General features: G+C 44.7%; 1 protein-coding gene across 2 annotated transcripts in view; it reads right to left on the bottom strand.

Annotated features, from left to right (window-relative positions):
* The window catches only part of PPP2R2C (protein phosphatase 2 regulatory subunit Bgamma), a 623,817-nt gene extending 608,291 nt beyond the window's left edge, over nucleotides 1-15,526 (bottom strand). The window contains exons 1-2 of one of the 2 annotated variants that reach the window (XM_029591453.1): nucleotides 15,340-15,526; nucleotides 15,119-15,196 (exon numbers count right to left, since the gene is read on the bottom strand). In XM_029591453.1, the coding sequence (XP_029447313.1) occupies nucleotides 15,119-15,196; nucleotides 15,340-15,355 (94 nt within the window). In that variant the 5' untranslated portion in view covers nucleotides 15,356-15,526. The remainder of the gene's footprint in view (nucleotides 1-15,118; nucleotides 15,197-15,339) is intronic. The other variant, XM_029591472.1, reaches the window with a different exon arrangement.
* Nucleotides 15,527-21,102: the final 5,576 nt, after the last annotated feature.

The raw sequence follows: 21,102 nt of genomic DNA on the forward strand, positions 1-21,102 counted from the left end.
ATCATATTTACAGTGGACTACATTTACATTAGAGATAACAAAGGTACGGCTAGTACCTGATGTACACAAAGCAAGTACATTGCCATCAAACATTCATTAGTGTCCTACAAAGTTTTGAACTAAAGAGCTGGTAATCATGTCATAAGACAAGAATGGTGGGAAAGTTTTAGGGCAAGGTCTGCTTGAATAGCCAAGCCTTAGAATTTAGATACCCAGACCCTCAACCTCACAAAGTCCTCTTGCAATTCCTCAGAATCGGCTTGTGATCTAACAACTTTGAATAATGTTGTGTCATCCATGAATGTAGTCACCTCATTGATCACTCTCCTTTTCAGATCATTTATAAATATATTAAAACGCATCAGCCCCAGTAAAAACCCCTCGGGCCCTCCTCTAATCATTGAAAGAAATGACTGCTCAGTCCTACTCTTTGTTTCCTATCCTTTAGGCAGTTACTAGGGGGTGTACAGCCAAAAAAAAAAAAAAAGTTTTGTTTTCCATCTTGCTTTTTTACTTCAGTTTCGTTTCATTTTAGCATGCACTAAATCCCATTTAGCATGGACTAATCAAATCAAACAAATGCACATCCCTGCCAGTTACCAATCCACAACAGGGCATTCCCTCCTATTCCACAACTTTTTAATTTCTAGATGTGAGTGTCACGAGGGCCTTTGTCAGCGGCACAGCAATAATCACTTGGGCCCAAGGTGTAAGTTTTGATTTGGGGGCCCCTCCATTCATAAATTAGAACCATCATGGGTTACCTATTTATCTTAAAATGTAGCATCAATACACTTGGCACTGAAAAAATGCAAAGCATGTTAAAAAAAAAATATGTAAAATACAATTTAAAAAATTCCTACACTCCTCTGAATTCCATTCTACATGCTCTTCATTCAGCAAAGTCGTTGATAATGTGCTGGAGGTTCAGGTTTTTTTGACACATTCGTTTTCAGTGGATAACAGCCCTAACTGATAGACCCTGTCCTGTCTGATAGAGTTCCTCAGATAGTTCTTTATGGGTTTTGGCCTACAGAATGACCTCTGAAACGTTGCCGCTGTCTCATGTAAGGTAAGAAACAGAAGAAAAGAACTGATCCCATTACCAGTCCCTGAGGCACTGCACTATTCACTTTTCTTTCTTCAGAGTGAACTCCATTTTTCACCTTTTGTTGGCTAACCCTCAACCCACTTTCTAAGCTAGGCCACCACCTTAGGTCCCATCCCTAGACTTCTTAGTTTATTTAGGCACCTCATATAGAGGGCGGTATGAAAATCTTTATTGAAACCTAAGTATACCAGCTCCCAGTCTAATTATCTGGTCCTCCTCGGACACAAACTACCTCTGCTAAACCCATGCTGCCTTGGATCCCACAAGCAGCAGTATTTAAGATACTTCACTCTCCCTGTCCTTCAGAAAAATGAGAATCTCCATCAAATTTTCCCACCACCAGTCAGGCTAACCAATCTGTCATTTCCATCCTCCTCCCTATTAGCACTTTTATGAAGAGGGACAACATCCACCTGTAACCCCTGGGCAGGAAGGATCCTTTTCCTTTTTTCCCCCCCTGGGTGCAAGCTAAAGGAAATAGAGAAGATGATGGAGCCTTTTACTGCACACAGTTCTCACCCTCCTCTCTCAGTTCTCCATGAACAGCAATTACATCTCTGAGTTCCAGGGCTCCCTGTGAGGGGGGAAGCTTAATCTCAAGGCCCCTTTGCAATAGACTCAGTACCAACCCTCTTCTGCCCCTATTCACAGCACTGATTATTTCCCAAGCGTCCTAGCAGCAAAATTCACACTGACAGTAAAGTGGTTTCCAACTCCTTTTACTGATGATTGATACTGATGACTGAAGAAGATTTACAGCTTCATTTCAGAGTTAAATAAAGTCAATAAATAATAGGACGGCTGAAAGATTAATAAACTTGTGCCCCACACTTGTAGCAAAGTCTCTTAATTCCTTTGGAAGCACACTTCTTAAAACCTTAAATCTCTTTCTCTTCCCAGTCATTCAGATTTCTAGGATTATTCAGACTGGAGGTAGTTCAATCCTCTTTTCAAATTCCCAATTTGATCTCTCGGCTGTCTCCCCACTATGGAGTGGTTAGAATAAATTCCAAACGGTTATCAGAATGCAAGACCCAATTCTCAGACCTTTGCTGACGTCTTCTTAATCACCTTAGATCTCCTTATGAAATACCAGATGGGCCCTTTTCTCTCAAGCAAACCCCAGCTTGAATCCACAGCAACAATGTTTCCAGATACCTTCAGCTTTTTACCTGTCTTGCCATTGGCAGGGATCCTTTTCTCACAGCTGAATTCCTCCACACTTCTTCCCAATGACATGGAAACTAATTCCCTGGTACCAAGGGCACTCAGCTCCAGGTGGAACAAAAATAGTTTTTTTATAAAAAGGGGAAATAATAGCCAGAGACAGAAAGGGTAAAAAACTTCCTTGCCTCCAAAATGAGGAGACAGTAAAGACAGATGATAATTTAAAATTGAAACTCCTCTGCATCGGGTCATTGTCAGGTCTCCACTCTAGAGGAGTAGTAGCAGCACACTGCAGGTCTTCCCTGCCCCCTCACATAGCCTCACACAGGGACGCCGCAATCCTCTATGAAAAGGGTATCAAGGCTCTCACAAGGAGAATTCTAAAAAAAAAGTGGCTTAAAAGAGTAAAACAAGCAGAATTAGGTCAGGCAGGAGGGTGTCCCCAGCTTCTCTCTTCAGTAAATTACAAAAATTAACAGACTGGAGACAGAGAGCTCCTGTCTCAACAAACTCCAAACTAAAATCCACAACCTGTTTGAACAGAAGTTGAAAATAAAAATCCACCAGGATTGATGGTGCTTGAGGATGATAAACACCCCATCTGCAGCTCTCAAGGGGGGAGGGGTAAAAATCCAACCCTTTTTACTAATTCTTCACTGGACCTCTCCAGCAATTTGTACACTCCTTTAGTGAGGGAAACCAAAGATTCCCTACATATCCTATAAGTGGCAGGCGGAGGCATTGTTGGCTCTTAGCCCAACATTTTTATAACTAAAGCACTGATTGCAATCCCCTTCACCCCCCCCCCCCCCCCGAACAATCCTGTAAAAACACATAATTGGTAATCATACTCTTAAATATTAAACTTAAAGTGAACATTTGGTGGAGGGTACATCTTAGAGACATGACACGAAAGGCAGGGGAAATACCTATCAGTTTTTACTGTTATATGATTGTGGGTTTATTATTTGTTATGCATTGTTTGTATTTAATTTTATGCTCATTATTGTTTTTGTATGCCACTGGTACAGTATTATTATTCGTTTTAAGCTGTACATCATTTTGGGCGGCTTCTTTTATAGAGCTGGGGAAGCATACATAAAATTTGTCAAATAAATAAATTCAGTTTGATACCTCAATAACAGCAACACACTGTCGAGAACATAATGATGTAATAGAAACTCTGCAAATAAAATTAAACTATAATAAACCTCCCATAGCATACCAACACTGAAAGGACTCAGCAACAACTACCTATGAAAGACAGCACTGCAAATATTACACTAGGCACTAAATACCAACACACCTCTTACTAGAAAAATAGAACACACTGGACTGCTTTAGATCCCTACACAGAAACTACACACTACTACACTAGGCTGCAATGTAACAAAATGTGGAAACAGTGAAAGGGTCCGAATAGTTTCTGAAAGCTCTGTATCCTTGTAGTGGAAAGTTTCTCTCACTTCGGTCACACACTCAAAGCATTAATGATGAACCCTCACCAAATACAGAATAAGGGAGCACAAGTTAGAAATGTGCAGACAAAACTTAAACTAGAAACCCAGGAAGCCAGATTCTACATAAGTGTAATAATGGAGAAATACAACCAAATACAGTATAGTGCCTCTTACACTGGGCAAAATACAAAACGTCTCACAGATATGCGTTCTCAAAGCTGACAGATTCCCGTTTCTAAACTGAAAAAGAAGTTTTTCCCTATCTTTGTTGTCTAAGCATTCTAATTATCCCTTCTCCCCTCTCCACTTTACCTTCCAGTCACCAATCTACCTGCCTAGCTTTCCTTCTCCTCTCACTCCCATTCCAGCCCTTCTTGCTCTTGTTTACCCTCTCCACAGCCCTTCCATTCTTTCCCAGGTTTTTATTTCCCCCATCCTTCAACCACGCCCTAATACCCCATTTCCACCCTCTGTAATAGTCCCTTCGCCAGCCTTCATTTATCTTCTTTTGCCTCTCATCCCTTCGCCAGTCCCAGCTCTCATCACTCTTCCCTTCCCACACCTCTAGTTGCTTTTTTCTGTTAACTCCTACCCAGCATCTTATTACCCCCTTTCAAGACCTCCGCATCTTCATTTCCACCTCTCACCACCTTCACAGACCCATCCCTTTCCACCATATTGCCTTGTCAGCCTCCCCTGTCCATTCTACTGCTCCTGCACCCTCCTAGACCTTCAGGTCCTTCACACTACATCTTGACTTCTCCCTACCCTTCATCTATAGCCTCTTTTCAAACCCTGCACTCATAGACTCCCAGACCAACATATGGAGTCCCCATTGTCCCAATTCTCACTCCGTCTCAGAGTCTCTTCTCTTTTACCCTTCCCAGAATACTCCTTTCTCTCCCCCCCCCCCCCCGCATTCTCCCACCCAATCTCCAAATCCTTATTCTCCCCTAACCAATTCCCAAGTTTCCATTCTCCCACCCAATCCTGAGCTCCTAACTCTTCTCCCCTCAATCCCCAGGTCCCCACTTCCCCTTGCTAATTCCCTACTCTTCTCCCCTCCCCAAAATACATGCTCTCTCCTTAATCCTGATTCCTCTCCCGAGCTCAAAATCCCCACTTTCCTCCATCCAGCTTTAGCTGCCTAATGCCTCTTTAACTTATCTCTGACTTCCATGCCTTGGTAGCAATTGTCCAGCCATGGCTCTACATCCCTATCCCAGTCACTCTTTTTGCCACCAGAGGCTCTCCTCTTTCATGCGCCAACATGCTTTAAAGGTCAGCTGTTTGAACAGCATGATGCTCTAAATTAAATAGCCCTGTGTATTTCAAACAGCTGATCATTGAAAGATGAGGTGGAAAAGGAGAGATATCAGGGACAGAACTGTGGACCATCACCACCAGGACATGAAATGGGCATGCCAGAGGAAGGAATATGCACTCAGGAAGGGGGCACAAGGATCAGGACACCAGAGAATATAGTGCCAGTATTAGTAGTGACGTTTGAACCATTGTTACCTCTCAGGCCCTCCATACAATATACCTACAAACCACATGGAATTCCTCGCTTGTTAATGGGCCATGCTCTTAACAACAGGTGCACCAGACCCTGCAGAATGAGAAGAGAATGTAGGAAGGGAGCACCCATGACTTCCAGTAACACCATGGTTTCAGTGTCAGCTGACCTTGCAGAGTGAGAGGGGAGCATGTGTAAGGGCCCCCACCGACAGAACAGCCAGGTCAGTGACATCAAATAACAATGCTTCCTCACGTCCCTTCACGTGAGCATCTAAAGTCACCATCAGGACCACACAGAAAAATGGAGCATCCGCAGCAATGTGAAAGAAGCTTCTGAGCACGCTGCAGCATGCAGCTTAACTCCGTCTCCCGCTACCAGTGAACCAATGAGCAGCAGGAGGCAGAGCCACGTTGGACTCCACAGCTGCTCAGAAGCCTCTTTCACACTGCTGAAACCACTCCAACTTCTGCATGGCCCTTATGCTGACTTTAAATAAATACATGTTGCACATCAAGAAACGAGGAAGTGGCATTATTGGATGTTACTGACCTGGCTGCTTTACTGATGTGGGCCTCTCTCATGCTCTCCCCTGCAGAAGCTGATGCTATTGAGACCACAGCGTTGCTAGCAGCCATGGGACCCTCTCTCTGTGTGGGTTCCAGTACAACTGCCCCCCACCCGCCTCCAATACCTCCACTCCTGGGCATTGTCAAACACCTTCTGAAAATCCAGATACACTATGTCAACCAGTCCACCCTTGTCCACATATTTGTTAACCCAGTCAAAAAAATCTAATGGATTTGTAAGGCAAGACTTCCCATAAAGCTGGAGACACACTAGATCTGGTCTTCACCGACACCCACTTATGCAACACATTAGTATCTTGTTCACCAATCCCCTGGTTGGATCACTACCTCCTAAACTGCCAAACTGGAATCCTCACCAAAAACAATACAAATGAAATAAACACCACCAGCTTCAAATTCAGACCTCCTTTCCCAATAGAGGCACTTCAAAAAGAACTCGAAAAGCAACTCTTCAACATTGATCTCTTAAACATCAACACTGCTACCCAATCCTGGTTACAAATAACCTCAGAAGTAGCTAACTACATCAATCCAGAAAAAACTAAACATCTCAATTCCAACTGAGCTAACGCTAACCCATGGTACAATAAACAACTGAAAGATACCAAACTCATACTAAGAAAAAAAGAAAAAGATTGGTGTAAAAAGAAATGCCAGACAACTCTTGCCAATTACCGTATATACCTTGCATACTATAAGAACATATTAATCAAAACCAAGCGATATTACTACAGTAAAAAAATTCAAAAATTTTCCCACAACCCTAAAACATTATTTGACATCATAAACAAACTAATCTCTGATAATAACCCAGCCTCAGCTTTCACAAACACTAACTTAGGCCAGGAACTAGCCAACTTCTTCAAACAAAAAATCTGCAAAATTACAGAGAACTTCAACAACATACCACAAATAAAAATCATATCACACAGTAAAGACACTGCACCTTGGTCTACCTCCGATCACATCTCCTGCACCGATGTAGAGAATCTAATTAAAACCCTAAAACCTGCCAATCACGATCTCGACAAAATACCAACTCATACCCTAAAAGAAATTGCATAAACCATCTCACCAACAATATCTAATATCATCAACAAATCACTGGAAGAAGGAACCATAAAAGTAGCCACAATTAAATCCATCGTAAAAAAAAAAAAGAACCTAAACCCATCTGAACTCAACAACTACCGACCAATTTCCAACTTATCATTTCTAGCCAAATTAACTGAAAAAGCAGTTCTCAAACAACTGAACCAGCATTTAGAAATGAATGACATCCACTTCCAAACACAACACGGATTCCGAAAAAATTTCAGTACCGAGACCCTACTCCTCACCCTCTCTGATACAATTATAAGGGGCTTCGACAAAGGCCAAAGCTTCCTCCTTATCCTACTTGACCTATCCACGGCCTTTGACACTGTTGACCACAAATGCCTAATCAGTAGACTTTCCGATATAGGCCTCACAGATACAACTCTGAACTGGTTCAAATCCTCTCCTCCACTTTTGTATATTTATTTATTTATTTATTTATTTAGAGTTTTTATATACCGGCAATCATGAAAACATATCTTGCTGGTTTACATTGAACAGGAGTGCATTATAAACAAAAACTAGAACTGTGGTGTCCGAAAGTACAGTTACATTTAACAAGGGTAGCCGAACTTGGAGAAGGAAGAAGAGAGGAGAGAAAAGAGATGGTTAAACAATATACAATTTAAATATAGTATACAGAATAAATGTTATATACAAGAGGAGTGGTGTTTTAGGAGTCATTGGAATGTGTCATTGGGTTGTGTCCGGAAATGCTTGTTTGAATAACCAAGTCTTAAGTTTTTTCCTAAAAGTTGGGAGGCAGGGCTCCTGTCTGAGGTCTGTAGGAATGGAATTCCACAAAAGAGGGCCAGCTGTGGAGGTGGCGCGATCTCTTATGGTGATGTGTCTGGTCGTTTTCGCTGGGGGAACTTGGAGGGAGCCTCTATAAGCATCTCTAGTAGGTCTGGTAGAATTATGTGTTTGGAGAGGGAATTGAAGATCGAGAGTGGTAAGTTGATGTATAGTTTTGTAGGTGATGGTTATGGCTTTGTACATGATGCGGAAGTAGACTGGTAACCAGTGAAGCTCTTTCAGGACGGGGGATATGTGGTCTCTTTTCCTTGCGCCTGTCAAGATTCGGGCTGCTGAATTTTGAACCATCTGTAGGGGTTTGGAGTATGATGATGGTAGACCTAGCAATAGGGAATTGCAATAGTCTAGTTTCGAAAAAATGACTGCTTGGATGATCGTTCTGAAGTCATGAGCGTGGAAAAGAGGTCTTATCCTTTTCAGGACCTGAAGTTTATAGAAGCAGTCTTTGGTTGTTTTGTTGATGTGTGCCTTGAAGTTTAGCCGGTTGTCTATTATTACTCCTAGGTCTCTAGCTTGTGTGGTAGGCAGATTGGTAGGAAGAGAACTGTTGGAGGTGTTGTTCTCAGGAGAGATGAGTAGGATTTCAGTCTTAGAGGAATTTAAGATGAGGTGTAGGCTGTTGAGTAGTTGTTTGATTTTTTTGTGGCATGATTCCCAGTAGTCAAGAGTATTAGAGTATGTGTCTTTGATAGGGATGATGATTTGAATATCATCTGCGTATAGGAAAAACTTTAGATTGAGGTCGGTGAGAAGTTGGCAGAGAGGAAGAAGGTAAATATTGAATAGAGTCGGAGATAAAGACGAACCTTGTGGGACTCCTATGGCAGAGTTGAATCTTGAGGATTCCTTGTTTTGGAGTTTAACTTTGTAACCTCTATTGTTGAGAAAGGTTTTAAACCAGGAAAGGACGGTGCCGCTGATTCCTATGGATGACAACTGGTTAAGGAGGATAGCGTGGTTGACCGTGTCGAACGCTGCGGACAGGTCCAGCAAGATCAATAGGTATGAATTTCCTTTGTCAAGGCCCAGTAGGATATGGTCTGTCAAAGAGATAAGGAGGGATTCTGTGCCTCGATTTTTTCGGAATCCGTGTTGTGGGGCGAAGAGAAGATTGTTGTCTTCGATGTAGTTTGAAAGTTGAGAGTTGACTAGTCTTTCCATGATCTTGGCGATGAATGGAAGATTAGCTATGGGGCGGAAGTTGTTAGGGTCCTTCGGATCAAGGTTGGGTTTCTTTAGGAGTGGTGAGATTGAAGCCATTTTGAGATCATCTGGGAAGGATCCTTGGGCTAGAGAGCAGTTAATGATGTTTGTCAATGATGTGGCTATTGTGTCTGGAATAGATAGAAGTAGTTTGGTAGGGATGTGGTCTGCGGGGTGAGACGAAGGTTTCATTCTTCTCAAGATGGCATGTATCTCAGTGGAAGAGACGGGCTCAAAAGTGTTTAGGCTGGAGTTTTTGAAGGTTGGGTGTTGATATAATGGAAAGGCGTCAGCGGTATTGGAAGGCAGTTGAGTTAAAAGATTGTTAATTTTATTTTGGAAAAACTGAGCGAGTTCATCAGCTTTAGACTGTGCCATGTCGCAGGGGATTTCTCGCGGTATGGTTTGAGTGAGGCTGGAGACATAAGCGAAGAGAGCTTTAGCATCAAAGACCAGGTTGTGAATCTTAGATGCAAAATAATCTTTTTTTGATTTTGAGGTGAGGGCTTTGTACTGATATAGTGTGGATTTGTATGAAGAAATGGTGCTGTCACAAGGGGTTTTACGCCAAGTCGCTTCTTTCTTTCTTAAGCTTTGTTTTAGTTTTCTAAGTTCATTGGTGAACCAAGGCTGTCTGTTGGAGGCGTTGGTGTGAGATTTTTTTATAGTTGAAGGGCAGAGCTTGTTAGCTATGTTTTCTGTTATGTTGTTCCAGGAACGAATGGCAGTGTTCGGGTCGGTGAAATCTAATAGAGGGAGCTGTGAATCCAGCTGGTTGTGAAGGTCTTCTGGGGGGCATCGCCTCCTGTATTGGAATGAAGGTGAGCGGATATTAGGAGAGTTGGTTTCTTTCAGAGCGAAAGAGGTAGAGATGAGAGTGTGATCCGACCATGGGACCTTTATGTTCTTCAAATTGGATGTAGTAGTAATGCCTTTGTTGATGAAAATCAAGTCCAGAGTGTGACCCGCTTTGTGTGTGGGTTCGTTGACTAATTGTTGGAATCCCATTGCTGACAGGGCTGTGAGGAGGGTTACACAGCTGTTAGAAGGTGAAGGATTGTCTAAGTGCAGATTGAAATCTCCTAAGATGATTGCTGGAGAATCCAGGTTGATGAGCGTAGTGGTGATTTCAAGGATGGGGGAGACATCGGATTCTAGGAGCCCTGGGGGGGCGTAGACAAGAAGGATTTGAAGATGTTGTGATGTGAAGAGACCGACTTCCAGTTTTGTGTTAGAACTGAATGGGTGTTGGGAGAAGTTAAGGCTTTTTTTGGTAGCCAGAAGGATTCCCCCTCCTCTTTTTTTCAGTCTTGGGAGTGAGAAGAAGTCATAGGTCAGCGTAGGGAGTTGGTTTATTAAAGCTGTATCTGAGGGCTTGAGCCATGTTTCGGTTACAGCGCAAATATCTGGCTTGGCGTCGGTGAGGTAATCATCCAGTTCACCCTTCCCCTGTTCATTGTAATTTCCTTTCCATTCGCAGTTATTTGTAAACCGACATGATGTGTCCTACGAATGCCGGTATAAAAAAGTTTTTAAATAAATAAATAAATCCTTTCTAAGCAATAGATCTTTTCAGGTACACATCAATAACACCAAATCAGATCCAACCACACTAGAAACAGGAGTCCCTCAGGGATCAGCTCTGTCAGCCACACTGTTCAACATCTACCTCATACCTCTTTGCCAATTTCTCTCAAGCCTCAGCATTACTTACTTTATGTACGCCGAAGACATTCAACTTTTAATTCCAGTCACTGACACACTTGAAAAAACCCTCAAAATATCAACCAATTACCTAAACTCCATCAAACAACTCCTAAACAACATGAAACTCTGCCTAAACATAGATAAAACAGAATACATCCTACTAGAAAGGAAATCCACAATAAACATAACGACGAAAACCAACAACGACGACAAATCAATCGTCATACTAAATGACAAAGTGAAAGATCTCGGGATCTGGACTGATCCTGAACTCAATTTCAAAAAGCACATCTCCATGAAGATAAAAGAAGGCTTCAACAAACTTCTCATCCTAAAACGACTAAAACCCCTACTAAAGCCCCAAGATTTTAGAACCATTCTGCAATCATTGATCTTAACGAGTTTCGATTACTGTAACTCACTTCTACTAGGCCTTCCCAAATCGACCTTACGACCACTCCAAATTCTACAGAATGCAACCGCATGAATACTAACCGGCCAGAATAAAACAGAACACATCACACAGACACTAAAAGCTCTGCACTGGCTACCCATTGAAAAAAGAATGGAGTTTAAAGTTCTCACCATACTACACAAGTCAATTTATTGAAAGGAAGTAAACTGGCTAAATGACGCAATCCAGATACACAACCCAAAACGCAACACGAGATCATCCAATAAAGCTTTACTATCAATACCCACAATCACCTCCATCAGACTTATCTCAGTATGGGACAGAGCGTTCACAATAGCAGGACCATGCCTATGGAATACCCTACCTGAAAACCTATGGAAACAAGGCAACATAAAACTATTCAGAAAATTCCTAAAAACCTGGCTCTTCGAACAAACATATAGAGACGGCATAGGATAAATTACTCCTCTCCTAATACTGTCACAGTTTCTCAGACTCCAACCCCCCATTACTCAACATGAACTTCCTCACATGTCTCACCTGCATCCAAAGTATCTACACAAGAACTTAGACTCTCCCAGCACTCACAGATACAAGCTCCAATTTCCCACGTACCAGAATCTATATTCCTAACACTGTTTCCAATTACTTCATAGTATCATGCATATTCTGCAGTTTGCATCCACCCATATTTTACCTTCCTATAATGCCCTATCTCCTAATTCCCTTATTACAGCATTTCAATGCATTTCCATGTAAATATTCTAATATAATGTACATAGTTATTTTAGTTATTTTTCCCACTAATCTTCTGTTTAAGACAACCCCTCCCATATTCCTGTTACAATGTAACCAGTTTTTTTTACTCTATTTCATGTAACCTGTTGTTATCACTGTAAACCGTTGTGAAGGCTTGCTCCAAACAACGGTATATAAAAACCGACAAATAAATAAATAAATAAAATATAGCATATCTGTATTTTCACAAGGCATTGACAAAGTCCTTCATGAGAGGCTCATCAGGAAATTAAAAAGAAATGGGATAGAAGGAAAATGTTCTATAATGTGCTTATTTATTCTCTTGGATAATACAAGGACTAGGGGATACTCAATGAAGTTAGCATGTAGCACATTTAAAACAAATCTGAGAAAGTTATTTTTCACTCAACGCACAAGCTCTGGAATTCATTGCCAGGGGATGCGGTGAAGGCAGTTAGAGTAACTGGGTTTAAAAAAAGGTTTGGATATGTTCCTGGAGAAGAAGTCCATAAACTGCTATTAATCATTAAGGAAAAGCCACGGCTTGTTGCTGGCATTAGTAACATGGTATCTATTTAATGTTTGAGTACTTGTTAGTTACTTGTGACTGGATTGGCCACTGTTGGAAACAGGATATTGGGCTTGATGGACCCTTGGCTGATCCAGTATGGCATATCTTATGTTCTTATGGATTGGTAACTAGATAAAGGAAAGGAAACAGTCATTTCTCTCAGCTGAAAAAGGTAAACAGTGGAGTGCCCCACAGATCTGTACTGGTACCAGTGCTTTTAAAATATTATAAATGATATCGAAAAGGGAATGATGAGGGAGGTGATCACATTCGCAGATGACAAACTATTTAAAGTTGTTAAATCACTAGCCAATTGTGAGGAATTGCGAGAGGACCTTGCAAGACTGAGGGTTTGGGCGTCTAAATGGCAGATTAAATTAAATGCGGACAAATGCAAAGTGATGCACATACGGAAGAATAATCCAAATTAGAGAAACATGATGCTGGGTTCCATATTAGGCATCACCACCCAGGAAAAGGTTCTTGAAATCATTGTGGACAATACTTTTAAATCCTCATTCAATGTACAACAGCTTTCAAAATAAAATGTTAGGTATTATTAGGAAGCAAATGGAAAATAAGACAGAGAGGGATCATAATGCCTCTGTATCTATCCAAGGTGCAACTGCACTTTATGTATTTCGTGCAGTTCTGGTCACCTCCATCTCAAAAAAGACATAGTGAAACTAGAAAAGGTATACAGGAGGATGACTAAAATGATAAAAGGGATGAAAAGGCTCTTCTGTAAGGAAAGGTTAAACAGGTTAGGGCTCCTCAGCCTGAAGAAGTCTATAAATTCATAAATGGGGTGGAAAGGGTAAACAGTACTAGGGGCACATTTTAAACAAATCAGAGAAAGTATTTTTTCACTCAGCACCCAATTAAACTGTGGAATTTGTTGCCAATGGATGTAGTGAAAACTGTTAGCATAACTGGCTTATAAAGAATTTAGACAAAGTCCATATATATAATAACTATTGCTACACAGCCTTGGAAAAGCTACTGCTTGTCCCTGGTTATAAGCAAGGAGGATTGGATCTATTCTTTGGAATCCTACAGGGTACTTGTGACCTGGATTGGTCACTGTCACAGACAGGATGCTGGGTTAGATGGACCTTTGGTCTGACCCAGTGAGGCATTTCTTATATTTCTTATGTAGAGACCCCTACATTCACTCACTCCATCTCTTCCATCTGTGTCCTTCGTCCCCACACCCTAGTGATAGCTCCACCCCTATACCCAGCCCTCTTCCCTACTGATGCTCCTCCTCCTCCTTTCCTATCTTATTGTCAGTGTTCTTCCTCCTCCACTCGCAAGCACCCAGTGCTGTTACTCCTCTCCCTCCTCACTATAATTATGGCACCTTTTAGAAACCTGAAGGTGGAAGTGTGGGTGAGTGCCACTGGTAGGGGAGGAGTTAAAATGTTACAAGCGGAGCTAAGGATGAGAAGGAGCATCATAAGGAAAGATGGGTAGGGTAGGGCAAGAAGGGGAGGTCACTGTCATCAGGGGACAGGGAAGTCCAAGGAGCATCAACCAGGGGAAAGCAGGGTAGGAGGGCATGTGTTTGCAACTGCTATGGGTAAAATCATCATCGGCATGGCCCGAGAGGATGGCAAACAGAAGTGTTAATGCAAAAGGGGTAAGGAACAGGGAAAGGAGTACAATGATTAGAAGCACTACCCCCACGTCCAGAATCCCAAAAATGTATAACACCCATACTGAGTATGTATCATGTGCCCCTACTTAGAAAGGGATAGGGGCCTCCTTATTTACCGGACCAAAAATATCATTTCTCATACCCTGCAAACTACACAAACATGAAAACGTTTCTGAAGGACAAGGTAAAAGCCAGAGCAGTAACTGCAGTCTGAGCACTTATACTGAGTTTCCAGATTCCAGTGTAGCATCTGGCTAGCAGAAACAAGAATTCTGGAATAGAAAAGACAGACTGGACCAACAGAAATTGGTATTTTGTAGCTCAAAATGTAACTTAAAACCAGCCAGAACTAATTTCAGGTCCCCAGATATCCATTTTAAGTATCCATATGACATTTTGCATCTCTCCCAATGCCAGGGTCAGCTGCCCATCCTCATGAGTGGCACCCAGGTCCAGTATCCAAGAAGCTCGGCGGGACAACAGCTCCCAGAACAGGCTCCCTGGTCCCATTCAAGCCCCTGTTCAGGCATTTGGGTTGCCATCCACTTTTTTCCAATTGTAAATTTAAACATCTTTTATTCCCTCCCGATCTCTTTAATATGTAAGGATAGGCCAGTTTAAATCTTAACTACACATAGCATCAAGCAACCACCTAAATCGAAAAGACGGTACAGAAAAAAAAACATCTCCCAGAGATGCTGTCATGTCTCTTTTCCCACTGTTTCAGCGCAAATACAGCAAGCTCGAGCAATAATAAGAATGTTCGCCTGTGACGATCCCTAACATCAAACCAACAAACATTAGCATTTTGAGGCGTTCCGCTTCAAAGATAGCAATCAATAAAAAAAAACAAAAAACAAGAAATCCATTAACAACAAATAAACCACCAATCTTCTAAAAACACTGGAAAATATGTGCGTAAACTGCTAAATCTTGTCAAATTAAGGGACAGTAAACAAAACATCCAGGTTAAAAAATAAAAACCCTTCCAAATCTCCCGCCCATACAGAAATTAAAAGCTGCGTTATTTTTAGCATCCTACCTGCGGTGACTTCAAACTCCTCAGTTCCATTGAGCTGATACAGGGACCAGGCAACTTCATCTCCATGGCAGCCAACAACTACTCAAGCAGCGGGAAAGGAGGGGAGTGAGGGGAGGGGGGAAACCCACACAAATACAAATAAATAGGATTACGTTATGCGAAACAAGTGGCGGAATGAAAAAGCGGCTGTGCAGGCTAAGGAGCCGGAGGCTTGCACGTACCGTGCTGGTGGGACATGTGTGCGCCGGCAGGAGGAGGGCTTCCGATGCCCGAGCTGGAGGGCGCGGGGCTGCGGGGGAGCCTCCGGGCTCGGCTGACATCGCGCACTCGCGACTGGCGGGGGCAGCGGGGTGGGGCCGGCACGGCCCCGCCCCCCCCCTCCCCTCCCGCTGTCAGCGCGCGCTGCCCTCCAGCGCGCGCCCTTTCGACAGCTGCGAGTGACCCGTAGGGCGGGCAGAGGGGGCAGGGATTGGTGAGGGGGCGAAGCACAGAACGAGAGAACGCGTGCCGAGGGGTAAGGGGGCCACTCCGGGACCCACAGGTGTGCCGGGGGGGGAGCGCGCGTGCGTGCGCGCGGGCCACAGGCGCTTCGGTAGGGCCGAACGCGTCGGCTAGAGGGTTAGGACCCCGCCCCCCTACCTCCACCTCCACCCACCTGGCGGCGAGAGCGGGATGACAGCCGGGGTTACGGAAGGGCGCGCGCGGCCGTGGAAGAGGCCGTGCGGTCACGCGCCGGTGGTGGGAGAGCTGTCCGCTGCCGGTGACTGATAAACAACCCGGGAGGATAAAAACACCTTGCAGCCCGTTCCTGTTCTGTTCGAGTTCTCCCCCCCCAGACACGGATTGATTAGAAAAAAATGCCTTAATAAATCGGACACTTGCAGAAATTTATGCACTAAAAGTGTATTAGAATTAATGGGCCCAATGTAATAAAACCCACTCTGAAATTGGCACAAATTTTCCTCCTGTAGTTTTTTTTTTTAGCAGGCATGGCAAAAGCAGGCACCTCTGCAGGATGTAATAAGGGGTTGGCGTGCAAATTAGATACACGCAAAAAAATGTGCACAAGACCAAATACACCTGCTAAAAGCCGCATAAAAGCCCCAATGCAGAAAGCCACAGGAAAAACCGACACTAAAATAGGCACAATTGAAAAAAATGTTGCAGACTCACAAGGGGTATGTCTAACTTACTGTCGATTCGTATTTGATGGGGGGTGATGGGCTGATGTGCACGGAGCAGGAGAGAGACCTTGGGGTGATAGTGTCTAACGATCTGATGTCGGCAAAACAATGCGACAAGGCAATAGCTAAAGCCAGAAGAATGCTAGGCTGCATATAACGAGGAATAATGAGTAAGAAAAGGGAAGTGATTATCCCCTTGTAGAGGTCCTTGGTGAGGCCTCACCTGGAGTACTGTGTTCAGTTCTGGAGACCGTAGCTCAGAAGGGACAGAGACAGGATGGAGGCGGTCCAGAGAAGGGCGACCAAAAAGGTGGCGGGTCTTCATTGAATGACTTATGAGGAGAGATTGAAGAATCTAAATATGTACACCCTGGAGGAAAGGAGGAGCAGGTGTGATATGATACAGTCTTTCAGATACTTGAAAGGTTTTAATGATTCAAAATCAACGACAAACATTTTCCGTTGGAAAAAAATCAGAACCAGGGGTCATGATTTAAAACTCCAGGGAGGAAGACTCAGAACCAATGTCAGGAAGTATTTCTTCACGGAGACGGTTGAGGATGCCTGGAACGCCCTTCTGGAAGAAGTGGTGAGGACCAAAACTGTGAAGGATTTCAAAAGGGCATGGGATAAACACTGTGGATCCATAAAGTCTTGAGGATGTGAATGAAATGAAGAGAAGAGGCATGAGGGTGGCATACGGGAATGACGGCTACTACCCTTATTCAATAAACATACACATGGTTAATGCGACTCCAACATTGCTCTATACTTCAACGGCAAGAGGAAATGTGAGGAAAAGGATCTGCATTCACAAATAAGCGTGGGAGTAGCTTGCTTGTTACGGCGGTTACTACCCTAAACCAGATTAGCCTGATACTTCATTTTCAATGCATATCCAAGCAGCTCTCTGTTGCGGTCTCTACCGCTTCCCTCTGCTTAGGGCTCAACCCTGCCTACCTCCACTTCAGGAATCACCACATTCTGCCCGCTCTGGACCCCGGGGGCTTCTCTCACTCCACGTGGCGGCCGCCATTACGTGCCTGCTTCTCGTCCGTCTCGCGCGCGCAACTCCCAGAAGCCTGGCCCCGCCCGTGCTGCTGACGTCACACCCAAGCCCCGATATAACCGGCGCTCAAACTCTCTCTCATTGCCTTGCAATGAGGTTCACAACGCCATAGTTGTTCTTAGTTGCGTTCCTGGTGATCTCCACATTTCCTGCTTCTGACTCCGCTTCAGCCTGCTGCCTGCCTCTGACCTCGGTTTGCTTCCGACTCCGCTTCAGCCTGCTGCCTGCCTCTGACTCCGGTTTGCCTCTGACTCCGCTTCAGCCTGCAGCCAGCCTCTGACCCTGGCCTGCTTCCGCTTCAGCCTACAGCCTGCTTCAGCCTCCGGTTTGCTACAGACTCCGCTTCAGCCTACAGCCTGCTTCAGCCTCCGATTTGCTACAGACTCTGCTGCCACCCGCTGCCCTGTCTTCAGCCGGCCCTCGGCCCTGTACAGCTGGTTCCCTGCTTCCCGGGTACCTTGGACTTCCTATCCTTCCTGTTTGCTCTGGTCCCGGCCTAAGCCTATCTCAGCCTCTGGACTCTCTGCCTCTACTCCAAGTCCCGAGGTCCCAGTGCCCTACGGGCTCCTCCCGGGGGGTTCCTGGTTCCCGGGTGAACACCTCCTGCCTGTGGCTCCGCCTCCCGGCTTACCCTGTTACCCTAGGTAGGCCGGCCCAAGGGTCTACTACCTTGCCAGCAGTGTCCGACTGCAACAGCTTTCCGCTTCAGTGGCAGGGGGAATGAAGAAAAGAGGGTTTATATTCAAACAACAACTAACAAGGACTAAATTGCCCAGGCTGGAAAAACAAATAAGCATGGGAGTAGCTTGCTTGTTACGGCAGTTACTACCCCGAACCAATTAGGCTTGATACTTCACATTGATGCAGCTCCAGCACTACTCTCTACATCAGTCGGCGGGGGTGGAAGGAAATTAGAACCAAAAAGTTACCAATAAGGGTCAGAGTAACATATAAGTATGAGAAAAATAAGTTTGAAAGCTTGCTGGGCAGACTGGATGGGCCATTAGGTCTTCTTCTGCCGTCATTTCTATGTTTCTATTAGAGATGTGAATCGTGTCCTCGATCGTCTTAACAATCGATTTCGGCTGGGAGGGGGAGGGAATCATATTGTTGCCGTTTGGGTGTGTAAAGTAACGTGAAAATCGTTAAAATCGTGAGCCGGCACACTAAAACCCCCTAAAACCCACCCCCGACCCTTTAAATTAAATCCCCCCCCCCCCCGAACCCCCCCCCCCCCCAAATGCCTTAAATTACCTCCGTAGCGGCGGTCCGTAGCTAAATCGGGGGAAGGGGGAGAGCAGGAAAACCGGCACGCTGAATCGTGTAGTCTTCAGCCGGCGCCATTTTGCAAAATGGCCGCCGCAAAATGGCGGCGGCCATAGACCAAAACGATTCGACGCAGGAGGTCGTTCCAGACCCCCGCTGGACTTTTGGCAAGTCTTGTGGGGGTCAGGAGGCCCCCCCAAGCTGGCCAAAAGTTCCTGGGGATCCAGCGGGGGTCCGGGAGCGATTTCCTGCCGCGAATCGTTTTCCGTATGGAAAATGGCGCCGGCAGGAGATCGACTGCAGGAGGTCGTTCAGCGGGGGTCCGGAACCCTCGCTGAATGACCTCCTGCAGTCGATCTCCTGCCGGCACCATTTTCCGTACGGAAAACGATTCGCGGCAGGAAATCGCTCCCGGACCCCCGCTGGCCCCCAGGAACTTTTGGCCAGCTTGGGGGGGCCTCCTGACCCCCACAAGACTTGCCAAAAGTCCAGCAGGGGTCCGGAACGACCTCCTGCGTCGAATCGTTTTGGTCTATGGCCGCCGCCATTTTGCGGCGGCCATTTTGCAAAATGGCACCGGCTGAAGACTACACGATTCAGCGTGCCGGTTTTCCTGCTCTCCCCCTTCCCCCGATTTAGCTACGGACCGCCGCTACGGAGGTAATTTAAGCTATGGACCGCCGCTACGGACCCCCAGGTAATTTAAAGCATTTGGTGGGGGATTTAATTTAAAGGGTCGGGGTGGGTTTTAGGGGGTTTTAGTGTGCCGTGTTTTAGTGTGCTGCTGGACCCCCAGGTAATTTAAGGCATTTGGGGGGGTTCGGGAGGGTGGGGGATTTAATTTAAAGGGTCGGGGGTGGGTTTTAGGGTGTTTAGTGTGCCGGTTTTCCTGCCCTCCCCCTTCCCCCGATTTACGATTTTTTGACGATAAATCGGGGGAATTGGTATTGTATCGTGGCCCTAACGATTTTTGACGATTTAAAATATATCGGACGATATTTTAAATCGTCAAAAAACGATTCACATCCCTAGTTTCTATTACATCAGCCCCCATGTTATTAAAAAATGGTTTCAGTTCCTAATGACCCTTTTATTCCATTGCTGGCATTAGTGTGGTTGTGGTGCAGGCTTTTCCTCACTGGGCACTCCGGCCACTCAGCATGGATCAGCCCTGCCAGGAGAGAGCAGGAGCCAGGACTGATGGACCTGCGATCTCCAGTGGCTACAGACAAGCACAGACACCTTCCGGAGCCGCAGTTTCACCCAGACCTGGACTGGGACTGAAAGTCGCCAAAGTGGTAAGAGCAGTTACAATCAGCAAGCCCCAGGTGCCAGCTGAGGAAAAGGCTGCACAGACACACAACTTGGCATCAGAAAACTATTCAAGAAATGAAGGGAGTTTAAAGTAGCTCAAGCAGTGGAGTAAAACAGCCTCCAGAAGGGCACTTTCACTTAACTCCTGCTCTGACTCAGACTCTAAAAATCCTGCACTAAGTGATCTCCCTGCTAGCGTTGCTCCCTGCGTAGCCTATGAATAGATAATTACCTCCTTTACATGCCATTTGCAAGCACTTGCGCAAAATCTGCTGCAGATTATTGTATGGGTAAGTGCGTGCATTTTTCCATGCTAAGCACGTTACTACATACACGCATAAGATTAGCACGGAAAACCATTCGTAATTACCTGTGTAAAATCCCACAGCAGGTTTTGCACAGCTTATTACATCGATCCCATGTGGGCATTTAATGAGCCAGCATTACTCAATGCATAAATTTCCAGAGCTTAACTATGTCTATGTTAAATTAATGTCAACACCCATATTCATGAGTTAATGAAATGCAAATGTATACAGATTAGTATATTCCAACATAGGATTTCATAAGTCATGAGAGGTTTAATACAGCTTCATTGGTGCCCAAAAATCAACTACACCTCCAGATGAAGTTAACTTTTTTGCATTCATGCAAATACTAACATCAAGTAGATAACCAGGCTCCACAGATGACAATCCATAAAAGACTAAAGAGGTACCTCACAGGTTCTTCTCAGCATGTTGGTTTTGGAGCCTTCTGGTTTTCAGCTTCATAGCAGAAGAGAGGAGATGAGGCCTATGGAGCTATGGGCTTGCAGCTTGGGGAGCACAGAAAAACGTGGACAGATGCATTCTTATGGTCTATGCAGATGGTAATCTTATGCTGAGCCCCATCTAGGAGGTGCAGCCACTTCTCAAGGGCGAACTTGACTGCTAGGTGTTCTCTGTCTCTGATCAGATAATTCTTCTCTGCAGGGGAGAATTTCTTGGAAAAGAATGAGCATGGGATGAGTGCCCCTTCCGTGCTGTGTTGTCTGAGGATAGTCTAAACCCAAGGAAAGAGGTATCTACCTCGAGCATGAAGGGAGAGTGGGGTCTGGATGTCGGAGACATGGCCCTTGTAGGAAGGCTTGCTTCAATGTCTTGAATACA

The sequence above is a fragment of the Rhinatrema bivittatum genome, chromosome 1, assembly GCF_901001135.1.
Source record: "Rhinatrema bivittatum chromosome 1, aRhiBiv1.1, whole genome shotgun sequence".
Taxonomy (NCBI): domain Eukaryota; kingdom Metazoa; phylum Chordata; class Amphibia; order Gymnophiona; family Rhinatrematidae; genus Rhinatrema; species Rhinatrema bivittatum.